This window comes from Pinus tabuliformis, chromosome 1_2 (assembly GCF_031772625.1).
Source record: "Pinus tabuliformis cultivar Carrire ecotype Pingquan chromosome 1_2, CPIR1, whole genome shotgun sequence".
NCBI classification, from domain to species: domain Eukaryota; kingdom Viridiplantae; phylum Streptophyta; class Pinopsida; order Pinales; family Pinaceae; genus Pinus; species Pinus tabuliformis.
In genome coordinates this window covers 78,121,218-78,142,677 of record NC_142298.1, presented here as the reverse complement: position 1 = coordinate 78,142,677, position 21,460 = coordinate 78,121,218, and the positions used below count along the sequence as shown (strand labels likewise).

At 36.2% G+C, this 21,460-nt stretch overlaps 1 protein-coding gene and 1 pseudogene across 1 annotated transcript; both read right to left on the bottom strand.

Annotated features, from left to right (window-relative positions):
* Positions 1–9,966: 9,966 nt before the first annotated feature.
* LOC149204503 (aspartyl protease APCB1-like) lies at positions 9,967–14,239 on the bottom strand. Its single transcript, XM_089393304.1, has 9 exons — positions 14,007–14,239; positions 13,804–13,918; positions 12,702–12,928; positions 12,273–12,512; positions 11,216–11,369; positions 11,055–11,143; positions 10,719–10,824; positions 10,442–10,514; positions 9,967–10,260 (listed from the first exon to the last, which is right to left on the bottom strand). Exons 1-9 carry the CDS (start codon positions 14,237–14,239, stop codon positions 10,160–10,162), a joined length of 1,338 nt encoding a protein of 445 aa, XP_089249430.1. The 3' UTR covers positions 9,967–10,159.
* A 191-nt stretch (positions 14,240–14,430) lies between these two features.
* LOC149204502 (aspartyl protease APCB1-like) lies at positions 14,431–18,859 on the bottom strand (annotated as a pseudogene).
* Between the last annotated feature and the right edge of the window lie 2,601 nt (positions 18,860–21,460).

The window sequence follows — 21,460 nt, the reverse complement described above, 5'->3', positions numbered from 1 at the left end:
AGCAGAGTCATTATGGATACTATGTTATCCCCACCTGGAACTCCTAATCTTGTATTCTATGGCGATTTATACCTCTGGATGTACAAAACCCTTTCCTCTATGCTGTCCTTGGCACATCCTAATGAAGCGGTTCCATATCCCCACTCGTGGAAGCTGCATTCTGTGTTACAGATCGCCTGATCCATCTCTCTTTCGACATTCCCTAACTGTTGGTTGGTATTTCTTTCCACACCAGCAAGTTTTTTTTGTCTTTTCCACCAAATTCATTAAACAGACCTCGTCTTCCGCATTTAGGGTCCTATCAAGAAACTACCTTTGGAGTTCTTCGGCAAGGGGACTTAAAGGTTTTTATGAAACCCGTGCCTACAATTTCTAGTTGGCTGTTTGCATTTTCTTGCACCATTTTTCCCATTTGTTCTATACTAAGACAATAGAAATGACATGGTGGTCGAAACCGACATTTATGGAAATTTCCATAAAACCCATGCAGGTAAGAGAAACCCTCAGTATTTAACCAGAATGCCATTAACTTATAATGCTCAAATAACCATGGAATCTTGAGGGAAACGAACAGACAATATTGTGACAAACATCAACACCACTGGAAAACGCCAAAAGACAGAGGAACAAACATCTAAACAATACAGTAGCCGAACTTAACAAAGCGACACCAGACAGTCGAGGCATACAAGTCGGACCTGGAACAACAGAACCGCAACCAAACGTTTGTTATACAGTTAACCGAGCAGGCAGGAACCGCATTCTGTTTTCACCGCAGACAATACAACAAATACAAAGGAAAAATCGCAGAGACTGCAGAGCTAAACAACCAAGTAACAATAATAACCCAAAGGGCGCAAACAGGGTAAAACCCAAGCCGAGTAACTTTCCAGCATTTCGAGGAGGGACAGTTGTCCGCCAATAAGACCACCACAGTACATGCCGTCCTCAACACTCTGGAATATTTTGAGCCAATGTTCATATTAGATCTCGTTGAAAAGCATTACCTAGTTACCGTGAATCTGAAGTTTGATGACACATACAGATCTGTAACCAGTAATAGGATTGCATGTGATAAAGTACCTTTGAACAGCTTGATCTTATTTTGAAATTTTGTTATCTAATTAGCAGCGCTGCTGCAGTGACTTCTGAAATCATGCACACAACAGCTGCCAATATTAGAATATTACCAAGAGAAGACCTTCCTCGGTCTGCTTTCGAAACTGATCAATTGGTTCAGGTATATACAATACTTAGTTTCTAATAAATTGTTTTTGCAAATTAAAAGAGATCTCGTCAAGATTGGAAAACTGCAACAAGCCATGTTAGAGATCTGTTTTACTCTTATACAACTTTAGTCAATCAAATACTCTTTTTAATGTTAAACAAGCTTTTGACACATTGTACATGATATAAGGATTGCACAAGAAGCTTTAGTTCACATAACTCCTTAAGATGTTTTGTCTCAAATATGTCCTCTCTTCAATTTACAATGTTATCATTTTATTCTAACTAACTGTTTGTTATGCAAATTACAAAATGCAGGAACATGCTGGCCTTCACGTCTACAACAAATGCAAAAGTAATATGAATATGTTTCTTCATATTATTCTCTTACTGCAATACAAGTATTATGACTTTGTAGCCTCACGGTTTTGATGTCTCCTTCTGCATTGTCATGTTCAGCTAGTTAGCGTGACTTTGAAGTTTGACCGCAGATACAATTTTGTAACCAGTAATAGGATTGCATATGATAATGTACCTTTCAGCAGCTTGATCTTATTTTGAAATTATGTTGTCTAATTGGCAGGGCTGCTGCACTGACTTCTGATATGAGGCACACAACACCTGCCAATATTAGAATATTACAAAGAGAAGACCTTCCTCGGTGTGCTTTCGAATCTGATCAGTTGATTCAGGTATATACAATACTCACTTCATAATAAATTGTTTTTGCAAATCGAAAGAGATCTCGTCAACATTGCAAAGCAATGCGAAACCTGCAATAAGACCCCAAAACCTTTCCACCCCAAAACTTTGGTTCGACTTAGCTTATAATCACTTGCTTATAACAATGTGTTAAATGGCTAGTGATTGAAGCTCGATTGTTGATACCTTGCTATGAAGATCCTTTATTGATCAATCCCATTCATCATCAAGCTATCTGACTATGCAGTCTTCACCAGCCCCATGGTCATCAAAGGTCAGCTTTGTTTAAACATTTTTATTTATTTCAAGTGCATCCATTTTGTATGCAGTTCTTGATTTCCCTCCAACATTTTCCAACATTTGCCAACAATTCCTCTACTGTCCCTCTGTTACTACTTTTTCATTTTGATTTCTTAGAATAAAAGCAGATTCCTTGGTGCAATTAAATTTCTATTTAAGAAAATTAAGCATAAATCTGTCTGCAAACACCAACCCCTGTTGTACTAACTATATGCTTTGTTTCAAAATTCAGTCAAATCACGATATAAACAGTATTGGCAATTTCTCTGAGTTTGAGGAGCCAATTCTTCGTCAAGGGAGTTCTGCCAGATTTGGAAGGTACACAAGATTTGCAAAACTTTGTCAATTGCTGCTATCATGGGGGGTTTTGCTGATCACCATTTCTGTACTAATGTCCCTGGCATTGTATATCACCTTTGGCAGTGTCACAGCAGCTCGTGAGCTTGTCACAAAAACTACAGTTGAAGTTGTAATATCTGAACGCACAGTCGCAGCCATTCTAGGAAAGTCTGGAAATGCTGTTGTTAAAATTCAGTAGCTAAGCTCGTATAAAGAAGCATAAATTTCTGCAAATTCCATGGGATCCCCTTCAACTAACATTTTTGAAACATGGAGACTTGGAATGAAGTATTGTCATTGCTGACAAAATGACATTGTACTGACAGAATGACAAAATGTTACAACACAAAATTTGACATTGTACTGAGATAATACTTCTTTATCCAGCCTATAAAGTGCCATTTCTTTGACTTGACATAAATGTATTTTGATAAACATGAATTGCATTATATTTTGAATTTGGATTCTACTGCCACTGCTTACGCTCCAAAACCAATGTTCTCTGTGTAAAAAATATATATTTTTATATATATTCAATATATCATTACACAATGTATTAGCTTATCATTTTAAATTATAAATTATATTTTTTAATTCGATTACTATGATATTGCAGAAAGCAAGAGTATAGAACACCAAAAGATAATGGATTTTGTCTTGGAGATCATGATCAATTTACATTTCAACTCGTAAAGTTTAAATGTTTTTTTAATTTTAATTTGTTTATTTTAATTTTTAATTTATAAAATAAACTTATCAAAATTATTTTATTATTGTACTTATATGCTATATTTACTAACCCAAAACTATAAAAGAGACCAAAAGTCATGTCCTTTTGCATCACAACAAATCATTAATTAAATGCAACAAATTACTAATTACAAATTAGATGCATTTCAACTCGTAAAGTTTAAATGTTTTTTTAATTTTAATTTGTTTATTTTAATTTTTAATTTATAAAATAAACTTATCAAAATTATTTTATTATTGTACTTAGATGATATATTTACTAACCCAAAACTATAAAAAAGGCCAAAAGTCATGTCCTTCTGCATCACAACAAATTATTAATTAAATGCAACAAATTACTAATTACAAATTAGATGTATTTCAACTAGATGTATTTCAACTCGTAAAGTTTAAATGTTTGCTTAATTTTAATTTGTTTATTTTAATTTTTAATTTATAAAATAAACTTATCAAAATTATTTTATTATTGTACTTAGATGCTATACTTACTAACACAAAACTATAAAAAAAGCCAAAAGTCATGTCCTTTTGCATCACAACAAATTATTAATTAACTGCAACAAATTACGTCCTTTTCTTTGCTAATTAGTAATTGGACAAATTTAAAGTTCACACTAAAGTTATGATAAACAATAATTTTAAATAAATATATCTTTTGTTCTTTTGACCATGGAATAATTCCTCAATCATTGAGATTAACCTGAATCGTATCATTTATGTCCAAATATGTTACTAGATATGTAATCTTTCAATCATGGCTTCAAGACTCCATAACTATAATTTTTAAATGCTTAAGTTCTTCTTTGACCTTCGAGAATAATCTATGTAAATATTGAACACTCTCCACCACGAATTTAATTAACAAATTTATATTCATAATAATGTTTATTTGGTCATTATCATTTTATCAAAATTTCCATAATATTCAAATGTAAAAAAATAAGAAAATTCTATGTTTTGTGCACCATGGTTATTAAAATACATAACTTGCTTTAACACCTTCCTACTATTTTAATATGTTTTGTGCACCATGGTTATTACAATACATAACTCACTTTAACACTTTCCAAATCTTCATACATTATAATTCATTATTATGCATTTCAAGATATTTTATACCCCGTGCCTATTAAAATACATAACTTACTTTAACGCTCCCTAATTCTTCATACATTATAATGCATTATTATTACCTTTTATAGTTTTTTTCCCTCAAGTTTTCTATGATTCACTCTTCAATTTTATTATATTTTAATTATTAATCTAAGCATTTTTTAAATCATGAGACATTGGAAAATTATATCTAAAACTAATCTTATTTTAAGAAATACAAACTCAACACTATAACAAGATATATGACAAGTGTCTTTTGAAAATTAATTTTAATCATAATAAGAAAATATAGGACCAATGTCTTTTAAAAATTATTTTATAATTGAAAATAATAAGACAAGTGATAAGGTAATTTTACTTTATACTGTTAAAACATATTTTAAATATGTATGTTAATGTATTAAGATACAAATTAAATTATTATCTTAAATAGATGGATAGATTTGTAATATGAAACAAAAAATTTGAGATATAATAAAATTGTAACAAGAAATTATCAATTCAATGACATTTCTGACAATTCTTACTTAACAAAGGCAAAGTTCACTATATTTCACTCTTCGCATAAAATCAAAAAGTTCATTCAACAATTGGCCATCCAATTCATTAAATCTTAATACAAGTAAGCATGCGTACAACACACTACTAATGGAAACCATCTCTCATGATAACGCAAATTAAATCTCATAATAATAACTGACCAAACTGTTGTGTTAACCGGCAGGGACTAACGCCACAACAGTGGCTCCTTGTTTATATAGGTGTAACTAGATGTTATCGGAATGTTTGGGAAGAAATTAAAATAAATGTTTATATATATAAAAGTTTCAAGGGTTAGTTTAACTGGTTGAATTTCCATTGTTAAGTATTTCGGTGATTCGGGGGTCACAAGGTCAATTCTCTTCGATACCTTTGGGGTTAGGCCTAGCTATTGGTGGTGAGGCTTGATTCTCTCGAGGTTGATCAACCCAGATATTTTTGTGGACATAATGGCCACCCATTATCCGTGAACCACCAAAATATATATATATATATATATATATATATGTATATGTATATGATGTTTTAGGAGGAAGTATCTGTTTTTAAGCATTACGTTCATAATTAAATTTATTTTTTAATTAATAATTATTGTTTTTCTTAATAAAAGAGAAATAAGTAGAAAATGTTTCAATATTCTCAAAATATATTTTATTTTTTAAAAACTTAAATTATAGCATTCATCGCAAAAATGTAATAATAAAGATAAAGAAATCATTATTTACAGAAAATAAAAATAAAAATGTTATATTATAACAAGTAAATATCTTATATTATCTTATATTATTTATTAAAGAAAATATTAACTATGCACCCCATTGACATGATCCCAAGAAAATTCTCACAAGTCAAGGCACACGTGGACTCCCAAGGTGTTAGACTAAACCTCACAATGATCCTTAGTTAAGTGTATTTTGGAATAATATGTTACTTAACTAATTTCAATTATACAATTGCAATAATCTCCATAAACATTAAAATTGCAATTCAAACGCATATGCAAGAGACCATCATAGAGTGGATGGCTCACTGACCTAGTACCCAAAACATCATACAGATGACAAGTTTTATAATGAACAACCCTCTTAGATCCTGACATCAAGGCAAAACCAACCAACATCACGATATGACCTCTATAAGCCAAACCCCAAATTTTTGGTATTTAAAAACCCCAAAATACATCCCCAAAATTTGGCCAGCGTCTCATGCAACAATCAACACCTTTAGTTTTTGCATCACTTTAACACCTTTAGTTCATTTATCCAACATTCAACACCTTCAATTCTCTTGGGCAATGATTCGCACCTATAATTGTATGTCCCTAAGAAACCCCCGACCCACATGCCCTTGCCTCACTAGATAGGGCATGTCCAATACCCATCTTATGCCACACTCATCTCCACCTAACTCTGCCTTTTGGTTTCCCCTGCTCAAATCATCTTAACGCCAACTCATCATATGACTCTCCATATTGAATTGCTTGTCTCTTCAACTGAACTCTATCATGTAAATATATGAGGCACACACAACCTCCCCAACTGGCACAACAATTGGGAGGCATATCCCCTTACCTTTTCGTGTCATTTTAACTTCCATCTAACATGAAAATATCCTTGCAATCAGTTTAGCTGATGCACCGAAGTTGTGACATGTACACCTTGCTCGTCTCATGTCATTCGAGCCGACATGCCAACTCTTACGATCCACCTTGTGCTTGTCTCATTTCGTTCATGTTGACGCACTCATCACACCATGCTAACACCCATCTCGGACAAATGCCTATCACACATTGTCGACTAACCAAATGTCGTGTTGGTCATGCCCTTCATCACATGTCCCTGTCCATGCCCACAAAATAGTGGGAACCCCAAATTTGGGCATTCCACCCCGACTTGCTCCCATATGAGGAACTGTCCATGTCTTGGGCATGCCCATACCATGTGACCCATCCATTGCAAATTTATCATGATGCCCCTTGTCTTGCCCAACTCAACTCACCAAGTTTTGATTATGGTATGCGACTCACCCACTTGCCCAACCATGGGTTTGTTCAAGTCATGCAATTGCCTAATTTGTGATGGCATGCTACAACATGGTATGTCATTCATGTGGCGCCAAGGTAAGGAAACCCCAATATGTGCATGGTTAACCAAACTAAAACAATCATCCCCAATAAGCCCAAGTGTGCTCATCCGCCCAATGTGCCCATGAGTGTGAGGGCATGCCATCCTCCCCCTCTCATAATCATCGTTTTTCTTAACAATCCTCCATCCAACAACCAAACCTCCAAGTCACCAATTAAAGCCACATCTACAAGCAAAGTTTCACCTCATGATTCGTCATTATGCCTCTACTCTAAATAAACCTTGCATGCATCCATGTGTTGGGTCCCCCTATGTCCCTAGCTAATCATGTAGTTAATCCAACTAGCATGCCCAAGTCCACAATAACTCACTTCCCCATGCTAGTGAATTTATTTCAATCTTAATGGCTTTTCCATGCAACCTTTAATCTCCATCAATAATCCTAGGCACACTTTTTGGAACCTAAGAAAAATGACTTTCCGTCTCTCCTCATGATAGCAAACCACACCATAATGGCTCAGTGAGAAGGAGAGGCGGGGTAGCCTCCTTGATTGCTACCCCATCTCTAATCAAACCTGACTTGACTGCCCTCACTGAAGTTCCTCCATACTTATGCGTCATGTACATCGGTAATGAAGCATAGGAACTATGCTCCTCTGTGATTCACTCCAACTTTAGATCACAGGGTTGTTGGGTGTGGAGCCTGATTACCTTCTTTATTAAGAGGTATCGCCGCATTGGACCCCAGTTCGTAATGTGGTGGCAACGCCGCCAGGGGGATCCACGGGGGTGATGACAATTATTTCGAGCCCCCCCGGGGGAGGAATGGGGGCAGTGCCCCTGGAGCTAAAAATAGATGTAAAATTGCTTTGTAAAATGTTGTAATTTAGTAGTCAATCTAGGCCGTTCATTAGGGGGAAATCTGACGGTAGAAATTATGTTTAATTTAGGGTTTTTTTCCCTAAAAGGCAACCCCTCGCTATATATGAGAGAATTGTATTGCGTCTATGTAGATGTGTATTATGAGCGAGGAAGAGAGAGGTGATTGATAGCGAAGTCGGAATTACATCGAATCTGTTGTAGGTTGTATCTCTTTATTTTGATGGATAATATAAAAGGAAGCACTCACTGTTTCTCCATGAACGAAGCCCAAATTAGGTGAACCGCATATCTCTTAGTTTGTGTTTATATTTCTGCAATATATTTTATGTGTTCCATTGCTTTGTAATATGTCTCTCTTAGTTTATGTGTTTATATTTCTGCAATATATTTTATGTGTTCCATTGCTCTGTAATATACAATTTTCTAACAAGAACCACTTCCCCTTCCTAGTCTCTCTATGATAGGACCAATATCCTCCCTAACATGTATTTAACAACAAAGCTAGAAAACCCCTCATCACACTTATGAATCAGTGTGATGAATCATGGGTGACTCATGCGATAATCTCATCTCCACATCTCCTAGAACTCTCTAATCGAACTCTCTAATCTAAAACACTTTACGGAGACCTCTCTATTAAAGTCACTAATATGTCTGAATATTGTACCAAGAAATTCTTCACCAATCAAAACTGGTCTTCTAAGTGTCAAAGTCCTCTCCTCATGCACTCGAAGGATGTGTCTGACGACCTCAACATATCCCACCCCCAAAGTAACTCCCTCATCCATGCACATGGAAATCACCCAAGCTCCCAATCATGCACTACTACTTTCAATAGTTAAAACCACTAGTGAGGGACCAAAAAAAATGGCACCCACGGTTTGTATAACTTTGTTTTAATCTCAGATGATCTATGAAATGGATTTTGAAGGGCTGTGAAGCTTTCAAATGAAGTCATTGCTCCGGATCTATCGTATACAAATTTGTCCCATGAAAAAAATATATACCAAACGCTGGAAGAAAATATGAAGAGGAAGAGCAAACTGTTTTCCCGTGTTCTTGATCACATGATATTGTTTCTTCTAATGTCTCTCTGTGAAACATTGAGGGATCTTCTAACACCACAAATTGTTGAGGAAGAGGTTCAGAGGACTGCAACACCCGCCTCAAACGACTAACTTCAAGAGTTAGATTTATAGATAGATTAGAAGAGAAAATGAAAATTCAAGTGATTAATCTAAATGACAAAATAAATATTTAATTAATGTCTAGTCTCTATCCTTACCATCAGGAATCATGCAGGGGAACCATCTTTCCCATATCGGAGTATCTAAATCCGGAAACATTTCCCTGTATCGTTTCTTAAAACTTTTGTGTTTTTCTGTTAAAAGTTTTCTAAACATTTTCAGGTCAAGTTAAGGATGCATTTTGAAAAGAAATGCCCAATCCTCAAATCGAACTTGTACTTATTTCAATTGGATATTTGGTTGCCAAAACATGGTAGTGAAGAGTGTTGCCCTTGAAGCAAATTAAGAAATTTTAAGAGTTCTCTGTTTTTTTTGCTTTTAGGTTGCTTAGGTAACCTTTCCAGGTTTTTAATGCTATATATTTCTTTGGTTTTTAATGCTATATATTTCTTTTGGAGGAGATTATTTTCTCTTCATGGGATGTTAAATGTGATTCAAGTCTTCTTTTTGTTTTATATCCTTTTACTGGAGCAGACTATTTACTATTAATGGGCTGCTGAATGCAAATTGTCCTTTTTAAGTGTACTTTTCGGTGCTTTATCAAGTAATTAATTGTACCAAGATAGTTTCTGTACTTTCTTTTCATATACATAACATAATGTATTTTGATTGCAGCTAAAAAATTATAGTTTTTTCATTTCGGATTACTTGTTTTGTGGTTAATGAGGTTCTCAATCTGTCAATCTGACAAGGAAAGAAAAGTTCAAGTTAGGAAATATCTCTAATATCTAAATGATTCTTGGTGTCGTGAGTGTTCGTATGGAACCAAATATTATATTAAAAATCATCAAATATGGGTACAAAAATCATCAAATATGGGTACAATGATATCATCTAAGCAACTTCACCAATCTCTCCCATTGTTGTTACTAGTTCTCAACTTGCCATATCTCTCTCATGTACAAAATCATATGAAAAATAATAAGAACTGCACTAAATCCTATAGAATAAGAATCATAGGTAAAAGAAGAAGGTTCAGAACTCGGGAAACTTTTTGCAATTTGAGTCTGATTTAGCCCAGCCGATCTGGTTTTTCTCATTGTCATAAACAACAAGGTGCCCTTGAAAAGATATATCTGCAAAATGCAACAAACTTTTGTTACTTTATCTTAATACCATCACCAACATGTTGATTAAGAGCATGCCTCAACTGCTCTAGGTACAAGCCCACCCAAGGCCATTCATGCCATGCTTATAGAAAAATCAGCCTGACAGACACACATAAAAAAGCAGCAAAACAATATGATGTTTCATTACCTCCAAGAATATTCGTGTCCAAATTAACCACTTCAGAACCATTCAAGATTCCCAAGCAGACGTTACCTTTTTCCTGTGCATTGAAAATCATTCAGGAATCAGCAGTAATATTTTTTTATCATAGCAATCATTAAGCTTAATCAATAAATAGCTTCTGCAATAATATCTTCTTTGGCAGACTCATAATGTTGATCCTTGAATGCTATCTTACGTTACACTCTCATCTGGTAGTAAAATACAGTTCTCATAGAGTATGCCAAAGCTTATGCATGCTTACACTGATGACCAAATAACCTCCTGGAAAAATTTCCATCTGTTTTGCTCTGGCACTTCCAAATTTGAGTGTTAACAATTTAAAGTATGGTGCCGCTTCTGCAACAGAGCTGATACATTTCACAAAACCCAGGAAGCATTCAAGATACTAGTATCTTGCCAATGGTCATAGTTTTTATAATTTGAACTCTAAATAAGGCTAAGATTAAAATGTTGAAACCGAACATGCACTTGACTTTCTGGCTGTAGTTTTTATAATGTGTACTTCAAATAGGCCTGAGATTGAATTGTTGAAGTTGAACTTGCACTTGATTTTCAAAACCTAACCAAAGCCATTTACCTGAACCTACTTTTCCCGCGCCAACAGAGTGGTAGGAATGAGTCTGATGAATCTTGCTCCAGCTGTTTCCCACGTAGGTTTTCTTTAACCTGTCAACATTGCATAATTAGAAAGAGACAAAGTCCTTATAGTACAAGGGAAGTGTAATTTGTGATACTTACAGCTGAGACGAAAGCACCATAAGCTTGACTTGTGAAGTATGTGTAGGAGCTACCACTATCAAATATTATTCTTCCTAGCTTTTTTCCATCTCCATCTTTGTCAAGGGTTTTTTTCCCAAACATCATCTGTGCAGCCCCCACATCATAGTGCTTTCTGTAAAACAAGAGAACAGTGTGTTAGTAGAAGTTCGTAGATTAATTGTAAATAACAAAGTAAATCAAGAAAGTTTATTTATAAGGGATTTCAAGTTTATTCTTAAAGCAGAAGACATGGGAGTTTTTTCTAACTAGAGGCCTATGATGCAACTCACTGTCCCTATGAATTATTGGCCAAGTCTAAAATGCAGGATGCTACTGTAAGTAGATAGCAAACTGGCTTTATGAGGGAAATATAATTGTCAGAGAGTATAGTTAATTTGGAGGAACACGAACTTCCTAAGCGAAGAAGAAGGATAATGGTTTTGGTGCTGTATTTCAGGGTATAGAAACCAGAATTACAGGAATTAACCGCAGATGTGTCTGAGGAAGTTGAAAACTCTAGAGGACCGTTCGTCTGTAAAATGGAACACAAAATGAAAATGATGAACAACATTGTGAATATTCTGAAACGTAAAATGACCATGGTGGGGATCTGGAGGAATTTTGTCCCATCCGTTATTCAAGGCTGTAGATGAATAACCTTATCCAGATTCTCCATCGTTCTTGTACTGAAGCATGTGAAAGGAGAGAAATCGGGAGTTCATACAATTTACACAAATTCTGGGTCAACTAAATAATCAGCACAAATGAATTCAAAACAAGAAGGCTCTGATGAATCAGAGTATTCAAGATTAGCAGCTCAGTGAGACTAGTGTATTTATACTATGTTCTTTGAGGCTGAAATTAAACGTGAATTCTGGTATGTGATGAACTATGATTTGGTGCCTATTACATTGATGAAATTTTTATGTGTTGAGGGTTATTTTTAGGAAATATGTCGAAAAATATTCTAATTGATTATCCTGAACTTCAAATGAAAAGACGGAGAGCAGAAAAAGTGGATTTAATTTGATCTTACGTGGATGGCTTGCCAAGCATGGGAACCCATGTCATGGCTGAGGTGGGTACGAGATCATCACCAAAGAACATATATCCCCCATCTCGTCCCTCTCCTGAAATACAGTGACCTATCACATTCTTGATAAGGCCTTGCTTTTCCCATTGAGATGGAAGACTTGCCATACCACTGCCAAGGCCCAAAACACCATCCGTGCGTGCAGGGGACTCTGCCAAAGATCCCTGTTGGTCATATCCACACCTATCTCTCACACAAAAAAATAAATAAATTAACATGACTGGTCACCTCGATTTATTTTTATGCCCATGACAAGCAGTAAGGTCTGTTATTAGATTCCATAATTTAGTAATTTTCAGAGTTTTAGAAGTTGTTTGAAACAAATGAATTCTACCTGACACAAACAGACCGATTAAAAGAAGCAACACATACCCAAAAACGGAATTGGCTGTCAACACAGTTCCATTGGTGAGCAAGGCCCGAACACTGTCTCTAACAAGGACTCCCGAGGAAGAGCCTTGATCGGCATACTTAACATCATAACGACACTTTTTAGAAGAAGGTCTTTTGTGGCCACTCCCTGCTTGCACAGCAGCACACAGAGGATCCTTTCCTGGCACGAGCAAGCCTTCCTTTAGCTTGTACAGTGGATGTGGTACCTGCACAGAAGACATAACACTCTCATGTAGTCCCAAACTGTAGAACCCAAGAAAAAATGAATTCAATAAATAGTAAGTGTCCACTGGTGACCTAAAAAGCTGAAAATTGCAGAGTCTCGAATACATCCATTACAGTAACTCAAGGAAGTTCCTAGGACATATCCAAGACAGAAATGCAGAAAGACAACTAACAGAACAGACAACAAATGTAGGCCATGATGCAGATGCCAACAAATAGAAAACAACTTTCAAATGCATCAATTGGATCCTGTCAAGCACCATGAATTCTACCTTAAATACCATGTCGTTCAAGAATATCAAGAAATCCAACATGCTAATTTTCAGATTGGAATGCATACATAAACAGGTAGAGATAAGATGCAAACAAGCAATGCATGGGCTACTAACCCCAAAAAAGCAGAGTCAACTCAGAGACTCAGCAGGCTAATAACTTTGCTTATTAAAAAATCAGGAAATATAAACTTGGCAAAGTACTGGTGCTTGCTAGCAAGTGTGATTGGCCTGCTACCAACCCACAATCCAAAGTAAACTCTGAGACTTAGAAAGCTCATAACCTGGCTTATTGAAAAACTCAGGGAACACAAACTCGCTAAACTAGTGATCATTGTCTGCAAGTGGAATAGATCTACTACAAACCCAAAATGCAGAGTCACCTCTTAGATTCAGCAGGCTCATAACTGGGCATATTAAAAAGAATTAGGGAACATAAACTCAGAAAAATCAGGGAATAAAACAGTATTCAGCAAAGTGCTGGCAATTGTCCGCAAGAGGCATAGGCCTGCTACCGAACCTGTGTATTGTATGAATGCATCTACAATATACTCAAATTGCTCAAATGAAAAACCAATGCATACCTCGGCACAACTTTTGCATGGAGCGCATTGGACCCAGGTGAGGTCACTACCACTGTCCACATCCAGAAAATATGGCTTTGAAGGATTCCCAATTAACATAGTAACATAATACAGTCTGCAATTCCACCATAATTAGTTGCATATTCTAAAACAAACCATGAATTCAGAGCTAAGAATGAAATTCTGATTGTCTTCTACATTACCCATATGGAACGACGTTCCCTTTGAGAGAAAAGATGGTAGTATGAACCGCCTGCAACCTCCTGCCAATCCTGTCGGTGTCTCGGCTCACAAAGGAGGACTCGGAGTCCCCTCCTTCATTATCATCTGCTGCTGGATATTTGGGGTGCATACGGTATACGTAGGCCTGTTGAGAGAGGCACATGCAAACAGAGGAGAGTACAAATCCTAGGAACAATTTTGTGAATAAAGCCATTTTGATCTCAATGCCTTAAGGTGCCTATACAATGCTATTGTGCCTTCCCAATTGCATATAATCAGAATTTATAATGTGGGGGGAGAGGTGGTGGGTGTCGAACACCGCAAACCATTTGCTCATATTTAGTTAAGTAAGAAAATGTAAAGAAGCAAAGCTCAAAAAAATTTATAGTCAAATGTCTAAACTTCTTAAGGAAGTATCTTTTTCCAAATTTAGTGAACACTTATAATATAAAAAATACAATTTTAAATAATATTAAAAATATAATAATATATCAGAATACAACAAAATTTATTAAATAAGTTTGTGTTTATATATTTTAAATATTAATGACGTTAAAATTAATTATTTTGTTTTTATATATATATATAAAATATTATAATTCATAAAGAAATATATATATATATATATAAAATATGTAGATGTCTAAATTTATTATTTGACTTTTTAAATATGAAAAATAAATAAAAATATACATATATATGTAATATATTTTATCATATATTTATGTGATAAAATATAGATATCTGATAATTTTACATTTAACCAATAATTTTTTTTGCAATTTGAGTCTGAGTGAGCTCAGCCGATCTGGTTTTTCTCATTGTCATAAACAACAAGGTGCCGTTGAAAAGATATACCTGCAAAATGCAACACACTTTTGTTACTTTATTTTAATACCATCACCAACATGTTGATTAAGAGCATGCCTCAACTGCTCTAGGTACAACCCCACACAAGGCTATTCATGCCATGCTTATAGAAAAATCAGCCTGACAGACACACAAACAAAAAGCAGCAAAACAATATGATGTTTCATTACCTCCAAGAATATTCGTGTCCAAATTACCCATATCAGAACCATTCAAGATTCCCAAGCAGACGTTACCATTTTCCTGTGCATTGAAAATCATTCAGCAGTAATATTTTTTTATCATAGCAATCATTAAACTTAATCAATAAATAGCTTCTGCAATAATATCTTCTTTGGCAGACTCATAATATTGATCCTTGAATGCTATCTTACGTTACACTCTCATCTAGTAGTAAAATACAGTTCTCATAGAGTATGTCAAAGCTTATGCATGCTTACACTGATGACCAAATAACCTCCTGGAAAAATTTCCATCTGTTTTGCTCCGGCACTTCCAAATTTGAGTGTTAACAATTTAAAGTATGGTGCCGCCTCTGCAACAGAGCTGATACATTTCACAAAACCCAGGAAGCATTCAGGATACTAGTATCTTGCCAATGGTCATAGTTTTTATAATTTGAACTCTAAATAAGGCTAAGATTAAAATGTTGAGACCGAACATGCACTTGACTTTCTGGCCGTAGTTTTTATAATGTGTACTTCGAATAGGCCTGAGATTGAATTGTTGAAGTTGAACTTGCACTTGATTTTCAAAACCTAACCAAAGCCATTTACCTGAACCTACTTTTCCCGCGCCAACAGAGTGGTAGGAATGAGTCTGATGAATCTTGCTCCAAATGTTTCCCACGTAGATTTTCTTTAACCTGTCAACATTGCATAATTAGAAAGAGACAAAGTCCTTATAGTACAAGGGAAGTGCAATTTGTGATACTTACAGCTGAGACGAAAGCACCATAAGCTTGACTTGTGAAGTATGTGTAGGAGCTACCAATATCAAATATTATTCTTCCTAGCTTTTTTCCATCTCCATCTTTGTCAAGGGCTTTTTTCCCAAACATCATCTGTGCAGCCCCCACATCATAGTGCTTTCTGTAAAACAAGAGAACTGTGTGTTAGTAGAAGTTCGTAGATTAATTGTAAATAACAAAGTAAATCAAGAAAACAAGAGAACTGTGTGTTAGTAGAAGTTCGTAGATTAATTGTAAATAACAAAGTAAATCAAGAAAGTTTATTTATAAGGGATTTCAAGTTTATTCTTAAAGCAGAAGACATGGGAGTTGTTTCTAACTAGAGGCCTATGATGCAACTCAGTGTCCCTATGAATTATTGGCCAAGTCTAAAATGCAGGATGCTACTGTAAGTAGATAGCAAACTAGCTTTATGAGGGAAATATACTTGTCAGAGAGTATAGTTAATTTGGAGGAACACGAACTTCCTAAGCGAAGAAGAAGGATAATGGTTTTGGTGCTGTATTTCAGGGTATAGAAACCAGAATTACAGAAATTAACCGCAGATGTGTCTGAGCAAGTTGAAAACTCCAGAGGACCGTTTGTCTGTAAAATGGAACACAAAATGAAGATGAAGAACAACATTGTGAATATTCTGAAACCTACCTAAAGGCTAAAATGACCATGGTGGGGATCTGGAGGAATTTTGTCCCATCCGTTATTCAAGGCTGTAGATGAATAACCTTATCCAGATTCTCCATCGTTCTTGTACTGAGCAGTGAAGCATGCGAAAGGAGAGAAATCGGGAGTTCATACAATTTACACAAATTCTGGGTCAATTAAATAATCAGCACAAATGAATTCAAAACAAGAAGGCTCTGATGAATCAGAGGATTCAAGATTAGCAGCTCAGTGAGACTAAGAAGTGTATTTATACTATGTTCTTTGAGGCTGAAATTAAACGTGAATTCTGGTATGTGATGAACTGTGATTTGGTGCCTATTGCATTGATGAAATTTTTATGTGTTGAGGGTTATTTTTAGGAAATATGTCGAAAAATATTCTAATTGATTATGCTGAACTTTAAATTGAAAAGACGGAGAGCAGAAAAAGTGGATTTAATTTGATCTTACGTGGATGGCTTGCCAAGCATGGGAACCCATCTCATGGCTGAGGTGGGTACGAGATCATCACCAAAGAACATATATCCCCCATCTTGTCCCTCTCCTGAAATACAGTGACCTATCACATTCTTGATAAGGCCTTGCTTTGCCCATTGAGACGGAAGACTTGCCATGCCACTGCCAAGGCCCAAAACACCATCCGTGCGTGCAGGGGACTTTGCCAAAGATCCCTGTTGGTCATATCCACACCTATCTCTCACACAAAAAAAATAAAATTAAAAATTAACATGACTGGTCACCTCGATTTATTTTTATGCCCATGACAACCAGTAATGTCTGTTATTAGATTCCGTAATTCAGTAATTTTCAGAGTTTTAGAAGTTGTTTGAAAGAAATGAATTGTACCTGACACAAACAGACCAATTAAAAGAAGCAACACATACCCAAAACGGAATTAGTTAACAAGGTCCGAACACTGTCTCTAACAAGGACTCCCAAGGAAGATCCTTGATCGGCATAGTTAACATCATAATCACACTGTTGAGAGGAAAGTCTTTTGTGGCCACTCCCTGCCTGCACAGCAGCACACAGAGGATCGGTGTGTGGCACCAGGGAGCCTTTCTTTAGCTTGTACAACGGATGTGGTACCTGCACAGAAGTCATAATCCTCTCATGCAGTCTCAAACTGCCGAACCCAAGATATAATGAATTCAAGAAATAATAAGTGCCCACTGATGACCCAAAAAGCTGAGAATGCATAGAGTCAAATACATCCATTACAGTACCTCAAGGAAGTGCCTAAGACATATCCAAGAGAGAAATGCAGAAAGACAACTAACAGAACATACAACATATGCAACCCATCATGCAGATGCTATCAAAGTAGAAACCAGCTTTCATATGCATCAATTGGGTCCTGTCAAGCACCATGAATTCTACCTCAAATACCATGAATATCTAGAAATCCAGCATGCTCAATGCCAGATTGGAATGCATGCATAAATAAAAGAAAGCAACGCATTTGCTACTGACCCAATATACAGAGTCAACTCCAATATTCAGCAGGCTAATAACTTGGCTTATGACAAATCAGAGAACATAAATTGAAATTATTCGGGGAACATAAACTTGGCACAGTAAGATGATTGCTAGCAAGTGTGATGGGCCTACTACCAACAAAAATTGGAAAGCCAAATCTGGGACTCAGAAAGCTCATTACCTGGCTTGTTAAAAATCAGGGAACAGAAATTCGCCAAAATACTGGTCATTTTCTGCAGTGGGATAGACCAAAATGCAGAATCAACTCTAGACACAGCAGGCTCGTAACTTGCCTTATAAAAAAATTAGGGAACACAAAATCAGAGAATTAAATAGAATTCAGCAAAGTACTGGCCATTGTCTGCATGTGGGATAGGTCTGCTACCTAACCTATGTATTGTATGAATGCATCTACAATCTACTCAAATTACTCCAATGAAATAAGCAATGCGTGGACTGGCCTAAGCTGCATACCTCGGCACAACTCTTGCAAGGAGCATCACACTGGAGCCAGGTGAGGTCACTACCAGTGTCAATATCCAGATAGTATGGCTTTGGAGGATTCCCAACTGACATATTAATGAAATACAGCCTGCAAATCCACCAAACTCTGTTACATATTCTAAAACAAATCATGAATTAAGAACTGAGAATGAAATTCTGATTGTCTTCAAAATTACCCAAATGGAACGACGTTCCCTGTGAGACGAAAGATTGCAGTTCCTTCCGCCTTGGAGGCATCATCAGCTGGTTGATATTTGGGGTGGAGACGGGCAACGTGGGCCTGTTGAGAGAAGCACATGCATACAGAGAAGATTATAGTTACAGGAAACAAGATTGTGAATAAACCCATGTTTATCTCAATGCCTTAAGCTGCCTGCACAATGCTATTATGCCTTTCAAATTGCATATAATCAGAATTTATAATGTGGGGAAGAGAGGTGGTGGGGTATGAACCACCACAAATTATTTAGTTGAGTAACAGGGGACGCCTGGTACGTGTGAAACTTGCTTCTGCTTTTGGGTCACCTTGCTGTCCTCTTACCTTTTTTCTTTCCAGTGTCATTGCCGAGTTACTTCATATATGGGAAATTATGTCGTTTATTTTTATTTTTATCTCCGGGTAGAGTTGTTCTTTTTCTATTTTACGTGACCACGTTAAAATTTATTTCATTTTATAAATGAAACAAAAGGAAGGAAAATGTTGGAAAATTGGCGAAAACTTCGGATCTCCTTCTGGTGACTGTGTTGTTCACCAGATAAGGATGACCTTTGGCTATAGAAAGGCGTCCACGGTTTATGATTCGATGGCCTTTTTAAAGAAACATGTAACCAATTCCGCATAGAGAACCTTTTTAGAGAGAACACTCTTTGTGGATGTGCTGAAAGGCGAGTGAAAAGCAAGTGAAAAGCGAGTGAAAATTGTTTTTCAGAGTGAAAATTCTGTCCATCCATTGGGTTGGGTTTAAGATCTGCAAATTGTTGTTCCAGTGATCCAATTAGTGACATTTTGAGTCACCGAAAACTTGTAGAATTGTAAGATGCATATGGGAGGCAAAATAAAGAAGGGACTAGCATGGACAAATCTCAGCCTTATCGTGAACAATGTTTGCCCAAATATGGAAAGAAGATGTCCACTATTGTAGAATATAAGAACCTCCACGTATTGGTAATTTTGGTATGCACTATCAAAAACTCCAACTAGATAGTAACTGAGACTCTAAGGAAAACAAACAGGACAAGAAGATTTGTGTGAAGGAGACCTCAGATAGTTTTTTGAAGAACCCAATAATCCATGAAAGGATGAGTGGGATTAATGGAGAGATCCTAAAAAATACATTTGTTTCTTACTTTCTATATGCCCCACACAATGAGATATGTGGATATTTATAAGGGTCTATTTTGTGATCCCACCACTACATACAAGAAGCAAACGAGGAAAAGAGACTAAAAACCAGCAAAAGAAGAAAAGATAAACATCTAACCACAAAGTCCTAGAGAAAGTACACTAGAAGAAGAGGTAGTAAATTGTCTCAGACCTATTTAAACATAAAATGCACATACTTTGGCCATGAAAGCCCTTGTGTAGCAAGTTATCCCATGTGAGAATGTGGTTTTCCAGGACAAGCCAGTCAAAGCACTTATGTTTTCGTGGAAGAGGCCAATGCCATAGTTTTTTATACCACAACATTTTTCTGTGAGATGAAGGCAATTTGAAGATGGATTCATGGGCCAACTTAGCAGTATTTTTACCAAAGGCCAAATTTCAACACCAAACCATTGAGTCTTCGTTGCTAGATAAGAAAAGCCCATTTGATGAGAGGCCTTTGATAAGGGTCCCATTCATTGGCCATAGACTCCTATAGGCCCAAATCCAAGGAACTTTTTCGAACACATGCATGTTGAGCCTTTGGACAATACATAGAGGCATGACAAAGTCTAAAAACTCCTTTTGCATGCAGAGAAGAGATGAGTTTAGGGGAGAAGTATAAGCTTGTAGACCGCACCCCCTTCTCCTCCCACTCATGAAAGTGCTATTCCCAATATTAATTTGTTGAGCATTTCCAACCTTCCAGCAAAGCCATTTAAGGACCCTGGAATAAGAGATGGTCAATTGTCTCATACCCATTTAGACATAAACTGCATATATTTCAGCCATAAAAGCCCCTATGTAGCAAGTTATCCCATGTGAGAATGTGGTTTTCGAGGACAAGCCAGACAAAGCACTTATCTTTCTGCGGAAGAGGCCAATGCCATAATTTTTTATACCACCACATTTTTATGTGAGATGAAGACAACATGAAGATGGATTCATAGGCCAGTTTAGCGATATTCTAAGCAAAGACCAAATTTCAATACCAGTCCATTGAGTCTTCGTCGCTATATAAGAAAAGCCCATTTTATGAGAGGCCTTTGATAAAAGAGTCTCATTTAGTGGCCATAGACCCCTGTAGGCCCAAATCTAGGCAACTTTTCCAAACACAAGTATGTTGAGCCTTTGGACAATACATAGAGGCATGACAAAGTCTGCAAACTCCTTTTGCATGCAGAGAAATGAGTTCAAGGGAGAAGTACAAGATGAAAGTACTCTTCCCAATATTATTAATTTGTTGAGCGTTTCCAACCTTCCAGGAAAGCCATATGAGGACCTGTGGAAGGGTCAACATCAGACCCCTCTAGGATATGGACCTAAAGGAAGATCTCTGGTTATTATATGTATGCATTCACTGCCAAAGATGTATGTTTTAATATATTTTTCATTGATAATTTGGCTCCACACTCTCGAGCTAGTAACAAACCCCCACAAGCTCTTCATAGCAAGAGCGAAACCAAAGCAGTGAAGGTTTTTAAAACCCCATCTACCATAATTCTTGGGAAGGGATAACAAATTCCATTTTTCCAAGTGTATGCCAATTCTTGTCTTCTTCCCTATTCAAAGGGAACATAACTTGAG

Coding starts and splice junctions, on each gene's coding strand:
- LOC149204503 (XM_089393304.1), bottom strand. CDS start 14,239: ATGGCTTTATTCACAAAATTGTTCCTAGGATTTGTACTCTCCTCTGTT. Junction 10,825..11,054: donor CGCGGGAAAAGTAGGTTCAG/GTAAATGGCTTT, acceptor GAAATGTATCAG/CTCTGTTGCAGAAGCGGCAC. Junction 10,261..10,441: donor GGACACGAATATTCTTGGAG/GTAATGAAACAT, acceptor TGCATTTTGCAG/ATATATCTTTTCAAGGGCAC.